This window comes from Simochromis diagramma, unplaced genomic scaffold (assembly GCF_900408965.1).
Source record: "Simochromis diagramma unplaced genomic scaffold, fSimDia1.1 OVJJ01000023.1, whole genome shotgun sequence".
NCBI classification, from domain to species: Eukaryota; Metazoa; Chordata; class Actinopteri; order Cichliformes; family Cichlidae; genus Simochromis; species Simochromis diagramma.
Genome location: NW_024387208.1, coordinates 36,116 through 46,023, shown reverse-complemented (window position 1 = coordinate 46,023; position 9,908 = coordinate 36,116). Strand labels below are relative to the sequence as shown.

The 9,908-nt window shown below is 40.6% G+C and overlaps 1 protein-coding gene across 1 annotated transcript; it reads right to left on the bottom strand.

Moving 5' to 3' along the window:
- Positions 1-1,896: 1,896 nt before the first annotated feature.
- LOC120746013 (syncytin-B-like) lies at positions 1,897-4,102 on the bottom strand. The gene is made up of 2 exons (XM_040051235.1): positions 3,826-4,102; positions 1,897-3,749 (listed from the first exon to the last, which is right to left on the bottom strand). Exons 1-2 carry the CDS (start codon positions 3,840-3,842, stop codon positions 2,555-2,557), a joined length of 1,212 nt encoding a protein of 403 aa, XP_039907169.1. The 5' UTR covers positions 3,843-4,102; the 3' UTR covers positions 1,897-2,554.
- Positions 4,103-9,908: the final 5,806 nt, after the last annotated feature.

Below are 9,908 nucleotides of genomic sequence, written 5' to 3'. Positions count from 1 at the left end.
AGTGTGAGGTGGGGGAGTAACAGGTCTGTCCCTGTTTGTGGAAACCACAGGAGGAGCTGTTCAGGCTGTTGCTGGGTGTGAATTGTTGATGGAGTCTTTAAACTTGTAGTTGCTGTTTTCCAGACTGAAGCAGAGTCGTTAGCTGAAAACTGGTTTTAGAGGTTCATTCAGGACACCTTCTCAGGCTCTTACAGCCTTACCTGTATCATAACAAAGTGTATAAACCCCAATCCACCTTTAACATGGTCCTTCTCCCAAACCTTCAAATAGGACTTTCTGGCCCTGTCATAGTAAAGGGCTGCTTAGAATATTAGAGCCAATGTCACAAAGTTCCTCCTGAAGTATAAGTGAGTGAGAGAGTTTCCTCACTTTGCAGCACAACACGTCTCACAAGATTTCTACAAGCAATCAGAGTGAAATTTGTACTTTGTGTTGTCAGATGAACATATGAGACACTTTGACTCTTCAGTGCAGTGTGGAGCCTAACAAAGATCTGTTTTGTGTCCCAGCTGATCAGCAGGAGGAGAAGAGTCTGACGGAGCAGCAGAGGAACATTTTCAGCCATCTGGACTCAGCTGAGTCACTACAGAGGAAACAATGAGCTCAACACAGAAGGTGAGGAAAATATCACAGTTTCACCAAATAATCAGTCACGTCTAAAACTCTCATCCTCCCAACCTGTTATATGACTGTGTTGTATATTATGTTGTTTTTTAGAGACCACAGCACATGTTAAAATAAGGAAGGTTTATTCATCAACATTATTAATAATCAAATGGACATTTGTCAGAGTTTTACCCCTGATACTGCTGGATAAACAGAAACTCACTCAGGAACGAGGTCACACAGAGCTCAAGTTTTCACTCGCGAGGGGGAAGCAGTTGTCTCCAACCCACTTCAACTTGCTTTCCCCCTGCAGGTTGTTTTATTGGTTACACACATGAAGCATAAAGCTTGTTGTTGTATTACCTATGAGAAACTACTATAACTGGTTACAAAGTGATTGTACTGTGCAAGCGTGATTATACATTGTGTCAGTATCATGAGCTTCAGTTTAAATGAATCTCTGCTACACTTGATGTAATCTAACTGTGACATGAGCACCACAGTCACTGTGCACCAGTCACACACTGTTCTTTACTTTAAATCCATCACAGTTCAGCAAACGAACCTGTTTATCCTGCACTAACCTGCAGAGGATCTTCATGCAGTCTTTAAATAACACAGTTAATCTGCCTCAGATTGTTTTGCAGCATCTTTCACTATCTGAAAAAACACAATGTCACATGTACAGACCCAATATCTGATTTCAACACATGAGGACTTACATGTAAGCTTTAATCTCCAGTTGATCAAATCCCACTGAGCAGTCCTTCCCTTTAAATCTAACCTCTCTTCTTCCTCTCCTGTCCTGTGTGTCTTATCTTTCTCCATCTCTGAGTGAAGTTAGCTCTCTTTCTTTTCTCTCCCTGTGATGTACAGCAGCTGGACCTTTAGCCAGGAACACACTGTGAGACAAACTGCACACAAACAGTTTGTGTGTTTGCTGATGTTTGTTGATAGAAACGCTGCATTTGAAATTACCTGTTTGTTCAGGTGCTGTGCAAAAAAGAAAGAAGACCAACGTCTCACTTTAACTCCTGACTATGACTCACAGTTTTGCCTCTTTCATCTCTTTTTATGTTTCATACCCTGGTGATTAGTACACGATCAGGATTGTCTTTCATGTGTTACTTTTCCCGTTTCTCAAGTTGGTTTGATGTTTGATCCCTGCAGTGATGAAATAAACCCCTCAGATGCCTTAAAAGTAACACATCTGTTTTGCAAATGTAAGGAGTACAAAATACAATTTTCTTTTTCCAATGTAGGGAGCAAAAGTAAAATATTTTCCTTCACTGAATCAACTTTTAAATGTTACATTGTAATTATTAATATTGAAAAATGACAAAATGATAGAAATATATAATAGGAAACATAAAAGTATAGACTTGGTAAACATTTATACTTTTCTGAGTGTGTTAGTGTTAAGGGATTCTTTTATCAAGCACTCAGATGTAATGAAATAACACTCAGACACTTCAGCAGTTTAACGTGCACGGGTGAGAGACTCAGGGGGAGACTCACACACCGTGGGGCAGCTCGCTGCCTTTATTTATACACAACAGGAAGCATACAAAAAAGGAAATATCATGGTTATCTTGTCAAGCAAGCAGGTGGGATTTCTCAAGAACTTTGTATTCTCTACAAGGTTGTTTCTTACTCTTGGGTGGCGGTTTCCTGCTGCTGACATTTAGTGTGAAGGCAAACAGTTTCCGTTATAGAGTAGAGAGCCAGCAATTAAAATATGCAGCTGTTTGAGTACAAGACAGAAATATAAACACTCTTAGCTGATTATTATATGAATAATAAAACCTTTAAAAACAAAAATATTTTGACATTCCCTCCTGTTGTTTGTATTTCTGTTATGACAGTACTGTTAGTTATGTCAGTTCATAACCTCTTGTCTGAACATTTTCGGTTTGAACGTCATGAAACAGTCCTGTGTTCAATTAAACTAAACATTACTGTATGGATCATCTTTCAAAATTTCTTCCATTTGGGACATCATCACATAAGCATTGATAGAAGTTGTTACCATGTTTGACACCATTTTCTTCAGACAGGGTATTATACATGTTGTGAAAACACATAAAAGTAGAAGCAAAAATCCAATACCAACAAGTCCTTTAATCAGTAGGGACTTCCATGAACCACCTAGTAACCATGTCAACCAATCTTCAGTGTTTGTGACATAGTCTTGTTGTTGGGCGTCTTTAATCTCTCTCAAGGTGTTCAAAGCGTCGGTCATGTTTTGTGAGTGTATGTTGTCTGGGATGTATGTACAACATGTGGTGTCAAACAATACACACAAACCTCCTTTTTCAGCTAGAATCATGTCTAGTGCGACTCTGTGTTGCATCACTACAATGCGTATTGCGTCGATTTCTTCATTTTGTGCCTTGTTGATTTTCATTGAGGCATTTAGGAACAATCCAACTCGGTAGTCAAGTGTCTCGATCCTGAGCATGTTTTTCCCAGCTCCTACCCAAGGGAACAAGGAGTGGAGGACTTTCTGACCATCAGTCCATAGTTTGAAGTTCTTGGGCACATCTGATCCGTAGATTGGGTCATGTGGCAATACTTTAGTGACTTCAGTTACTTCACGCTTTGCTCTTGATGTGCGTGTCTCTGCTGTGATCTTGAAGGTGTGGTCGGAAATTAGTACTGGTGCACACAAACCGGTGGAGTTCGGTGGGAGCATGAAGTAGGTTTTAGGCCCGCAGGCCCAAGCGGCTCCCTGGACCCAGAAAGTTCCATTTTTGAAGGTGTGTGTTCCTTTGGATTGGGTCAGGTCAAGTGTCTGTGTGCAGTTGCGGTTTCGTCCAAGTTTCCTGTTTCCATCAGAGAAGTTGAAACACATTGGGTGCTGTATGTCCGGTGGCAAAACTATGGCGAATGATTTGCTTTTTGTGTTGTTGGCCTTGACGTTTACCCAATGTTCTTCGTTGCAGGTGTAGTTCCAGTTCGTCAGATTGTAGGCACAAGGGGTATCTGTTTGATGGTGCAGTTGTGAAAGTGGTTTCGTGACACATTTGACGTCTGTGTCACTACACCATGGAATTAGGTCTTCCTTCTTTGTGCTTTGACCTTTTAGGGCCAGTCCTGTTGCCATCAAATCTCTGCGTGAGCAATTGCCAGTTATTGCCTTGTTGAACACACACATCGCTTCGTCGAGTTCAGGTGCCGTTCCATATATTGTTGCGTGTACGGCTGTTGTTGGCATACTTGAACACACATAGCATTCCGTGCTGTTGTCGGTGCGTGTTCTATCGTACACATATCTATACCACGCGTTGTTCATCCATGGGTGGTTGTGGTCTTGGTTCAGGTCACGCAGGTGCGAATTGTCATGTGTCCATCTTTTTTGCAGGTGGTGTTGTTTATTTCCTCTCATCTGGGTGAGTGTTAGTAGGCTCACCAGTAGCGCAATGCTGGCCACTAGGAGGACAAGTGTCTTCATGATGACCAGGCACACCTAGACCTCTGGTGAGTAGACTATTGGTGAGAAGAAAAAAGGGCGGGATATACCCAATCAGCCCTTTCCTTCACCAATAGATCACCTAGAAGTCAGGGGAGCCGGCGTCTAAACGTCTGGATTGTCACTCACTTTTTTACAGTGGCTTTGGTGGATCCAAGATGGTCTTTCTGCTATTTTGCAGGCAGTTGGTGTGGTGAGTAAGACTTGGTACGGGCCTTCCCACCTCGGTGAACTCCAATTCTTTCTCTGGAGTACTTTGATCAGGATCCAATCACCTGGTTGCAACCTGCAAGACACTGGAGAGATATCACTCGGCAGTTGGTTGTTTAACACAATCTCTTTATTTTCAAACAGCTTAGTCATCCATTCTGCTAGGGTGGTTTCCCTTATTGATTTGTTAATAGGTTCACTAGTAATTGGCAATGGAAACGCTCTCCCGTGGATGATTTCAAAAGGTGTACGTTTCTGAGAACCTTGCGTTAGTCTTATCCACATTTTTACTAGGCCAATGCATTCGGGCCATGGTCTTCCTGTTTCTTCCATGCATTTTCTTAATCTCTGTTTTATTGTGCCGTTAGTTCTTTCCACTAATCCTGCACTTTGTGGATGATATGCACAGTGATGTTTGATGCTAAATCCTAGAGCTTCAGAGACTTTGCTGATTATGTCATTAACAAAATGTGTTCCATTGTCTGACCTTATCAGACTGGGAATGCCGTATGTGGGGATGAAATGATTGCATAAACACTTTGCTACTGAAATTGCGTCTGCTCTTTTTACTGGATAAATTTCTGGCCATTTTGAAAATACATCTATAATTACTAAAGCATATTTTGATGCTTGGCATTCGTTGAGTTCAATAAAATCCATGTGGATTGTATGGAAAGGGTGAGGTGGTGTGGGAAAATGACCTCTTTTTGGTCTTAGGTTTCCCTGTGCATTATGTTTTTGGCAAATCATGCATGTTCTGATGAATTCTTTTGCTGAATTTTCGAAATTTTGAGTGTAGAAGTGTTTAGAGAGAACATCTATCATTCCACCCCTTGACAAATGCGTTAAGCTATGTGTCACTAATGCTGCTGTCTTGTGTAGAGATTTTGGCAGTATTGATTTGCCATTACAGGTCATTAGGTCATTTTGTAGCTGTGCTCCACACTTTAACCATTTCTTCTGTTCTGTGATAGATGCGGCTTTCTGTTCATCTTTAAGTACATCAAGTGGTATTAGCTTTGAGGTTTCAGACATTAAGGTCTGTATATGTTGCTGTGCTGCCTTCTTTGCGGCTTGGTCTGCAAAGTTATTGCCTTTAGTAACTTCTGAGTTATCTTTTTGGTGTGCAGCACATTTGCATAATGCTAATTGTTTCGGCAATGTTATGACTTCTAGCAGTTCTTTTAAAAGGTGTGCATGCTGTACTGGGTTGCCAGTAGAAGTAATCATGCCTCTGTTTTGCCAAATTTTTGCAAAATGATGTACTGCTGCAAAAACATACTGGCTGTCTGTGTGTATGTTTATGCTTTTTCCTTGATGTAGCCGACACGCTCTCACAACAGCTGTAAGTTCTGCACTTTGTGCAGAGTTAGAGGAAGTTAAAGGTCTTGCTTCTAGAACTTTGTCTACTGTGGTTACTGCATAGCCGACACAGTTCCGACCTAAGCTATTTTTTGATGCTGAGCCATCAACAAAAATGTCAGTGAAAGTGGGCTGGGGTGTGCTGTAGATGTCGGCTCGTGGTTTTGTTTCCTCATCTAGCTTTTTCATACAGCAGTGTTTTTCTCCGTCTTCTGATGTGGGGAGAAGTGTGCTGGGGTTTAGCTGTCCACACTTCTCGATTGTAATGTGTGACTGTGATAGCAGAATGCCTACATATGAGAGCTGTCTTGCATGTGTGAGATAAGACAAGTTTGCTTGCAGTAAGATCGAGGTTACAGCATGAGGAACTTTGACAATCAATGTGTGTCCTAAAACAATGTCAGCGGACTTCTTTACTGCTTCTGCTGCAGCTGCGCAAGCCTGTACGCACGTTGGCAAGCCTGATGCCACTGAGTCTAGTTTACACGAGTAAAATGCAAGTGGGCGTTGCTTTTCCCCAAAGGCTTGTGTTAGAACGGCCCTCATATATCCTGCACCTCCGTCTACATGCAAGCAAAAAGGTCTGTCATAGTCTGGTAATGCTAAAACTGTGTGCGTCTGCAATGCAAGTTTTAGATCATTAAATGCTTTTTCTGCTTCTGGTGTCCATTCTATTTTATCTTTCAGTGCTAGATTTTTTCCATAAATTAAGTTTTGCAAAGGTTGAGCTAACAGAGCATATTCAGGTATCCACCATCTGCAAAAATTGCAGAGACCTAAATAACTCATCATTTGTTGCTTTGTGAGTGGTTTTGGAGCATTCTGTACTGCTATTTTTCTGCTGTCTAACAGCGGCCTTGCTCGGCTAAATGTTGTAATACTGTCAGTGTATTCACTTTGCAGTCTTCTTGTGTGCTTCCTGTGACAAGTATGTCATCTACGTACAAAAGGAATTTCCCTGTGAATTTCCGTGAGACGTTTGGCTTTCTTTTTAAAGCTTTTTTCATTGTTTAGTTCTGTTTGGAGGATCTCTTTTAAAGCAGTCACTGCAGAGGGATTACATTTTCCCTCCCACGCAGGGCAGTTTAGTTTCTTTCGGTTTCTCCATCTATTTGCGCTAATTTGTCCGGCGCCTGGACATTTTTTCTCTAGCCACTGCTCGTCAGCAGTGAGTTTTGTTGATTTATTACCCATTTTTCTTTCTTTTCTTTTTCTTTTTTTATTAGCTCATAGATATATTTTCGTTTACACATACACACACACACCCGCGGTGCTTTCTCTGGCACGAGGAATGGGAGGGGTTATTAACACAGCCTTCTACTTTCAAGCTAATCTTGAAAGCGGTGTTAATTTTATGTGATGAAGCACAACCCTTTTTTCCCGTTCCACCAGTACTTGAGCAACCAACGGTAAACAATTCGGTGGAGTAGTTCAGCCTTCTTAATGTGCTGTAAAATCAATCAGATGCCTTAAAAGTAACACATCTGTTTTGTAAATGTAAGGAGTACGAAATACAATTTTCTTTTTCTAATGTAGGGAGCAAAAGTAAAATATTTTCCTTCACTGAATCAACTTTTAAATGTTACATTGTAATTATTAATATTGAAAAATGACAAAATGATAGAAATATATAATAGGAAACATAAAAGTATAGACTTGGTAAACATTTATACTTTTCTGAGTGTGTTAGTGTTAAGGGATTCTTTTATCAAGCACTCAGATGTAATGAAATAACACTCAGACACTTCAGCAGTTTAACGTGCACGAGTGAGAGACTCAGGGGGAGACTCTCACACCATGGGGCAGCTCGCTGCCTTTATTTATACACAACAGGAAGCATACAAAAAAGGAAATATCATGGTTATCTTGTCAAGCAAGCAGGTGGGATTTCTCAAGAACTTTGTATTCTCTACAAGGTTGTTTCTTACTCTTGGGTGGCGGTTTCCTGCTGCTGACATTTAGTGTGAAGGCAAACAGTTTCCGTTATAGAGTAGAGAGCCAGCAATTAAAATATGCAGCTGGTTGAGTACAAGACAGAAATATAAACACTCTTAGCTGTTTATTATATGAATAATAAAACCTTTAAAAACAAAAATACTCTGACATTATGCTAGCATTAATAACTGTGTACAGCATGAGGGTTGGGCATGATTTTAGTGTTTGAACAGTCATGAATTATTTTTAACAGCAGGTTGGATGTAATGTGTTAGAACTACCAGCAGGTGGGGATAAGAGACCTTTGAGGTGTTTGGTGCCACACTCCACCTTCAGGTTTAAAACTAGTGTTAATGGAGGGAGTTTGAAGGTTGAGTTTGTTCCACGACTGCATTTCACTCACTGCCTCTGTTTGTATCTCTGTCACTGCAGGACCAACATGGAGCGAGAAGTCAGCGCTCTCAGGAGGCCGACAAACCTCACAGAAGAAAGGGAGAGAAAACACACACCTGTGACGAGTGTGGGATGGGTTTTACTGTGAAGGAGTCACTAAAACGTCATCAGGTCATCCACACTGGAGTTAAAGCGTTCAGCTGTGAGTTGTGTGGAAAGTCTTTTTCCTGGAAGAGTGTCCTAAAATCACACCAACTCATCCACAGTGGAGTTAAAGCGTACAGCTGTGATCAGTGTGGCAGAGCTTTTACTCACAGCAGGAGCTTCCAGAATCATCTAGTTACCCACTCTGGAATTAAGGTATACAGCTGTGACGAGTGTGGGAAAACTTTCAGCCACATAGAGAGCCGAAATGCACACCTACGCATTCACACCAGACATTATGTGTACAGCTGTGAACAGTGTGGCAGACAGTTTATAACCAACAGGCAGTTACAACAACACATGTTGACCCACACTGAGGGACGACCTTATAAATGTGACCTGTGTGAGAAGACTTTTAAAGCTCCACGTTACCTGAGACAACACCAACAGATCCACACCAGAAAGGGACTCTACAAGTGCAGTTACTGTGAGGTATGTATTTATATTGTTATCTTGTCATTTTAGCCTGACTGTTTGGAACAACTCTGCTCATTAAACTGTGTTAGCATGTTAGCAATTCTACTGCATGGAAAAGCAGCTCTGAGTGATTATTCAGATTTTCATTTCAGTTGTGATTTTTGTTTACAGGATCATGAAAAACTAAAAGTGGTGAAAATTAATATGATGGTGTTATTTAATGTTCAGGCAGTTTCCTGGTATATAATGATATTGTTATTATTTCAGCGTAAAAGGCCTTTTGTTTACAGAGCCTGATTCCTCTGTTAGGAGCACATGTAATAAAATAAAACACAAATGAAAATAAACACAAAACCAAAACATTCTGTAATCTTCTCTTATGGTTAACAAAGTTGTATCGTTACGTAATGGTATTGTAATATTGTAGCAGTAGTATCATTGCTTGTTTTTAACTTTATTACTTTTAGACATTAGTGTTAAAATACAAATTTAATGTTATAATTTCAGTGTCATGGGGGTAGTAGTGTTTGTCTTGTGTCCCATTCAGCTGAGTGTTATAACTGCACAGTTACAGTGTTATTAATGCAGTATTAAATGAGTATTACTGCAGTTAGTAGTTTAGCACTGCGTTGGTACCCTGCAAATATTAGCATAGTAGTACTTTAGTGTAACTCAGATGTTACTGTAACATGAAATAAGTATTACTGTAGTATTATGGTGGTAGTATTGTAGTTATTGCAGCCCAGTAAACTGAGTGTGTTGAAACAGTAAAATGTAATTGGACGTCTGCAGAGATGCTCTTTATTTCAGGCGACGTTCAGGATAAAAATGTTGAAGGACTGACTTACACTGTCTTTGTGTCTTTCTTCAGAAGCAGAGCGACACAGATGGATCCAGTTCTCAACCCTGTCATTACTGTGGTGGTGGGAAAGACTTTGTCTGTGACCTTTGTGGAAAAACTTTCAGTGATCAATACACCCTAAAAAGACATCAACGTAAACACACTGGAGACAAACTGAAATACTGCAAAGAATGTGTCACTTAAAATGTCATGAACTGATTCACAGTGGGGTTAAAAAGCACCTCTGTGATCAGTGTGGGTCATGCTTCACCACTGCAAGGGATCTTAAAAGACACAAACGAGTCCACACAGGAGAGAAACCATACAAGTGCAGACACTGTGACAAAAGCTTCTCACATTCAAGTAGTCGTATCTATCATGAACATACACACATGGAAGGAAACTACAGCTGTGACCAGTGTGACAAGAGCTTCAGGAATCTCAGTTCATACTCCGAACACAAACGAT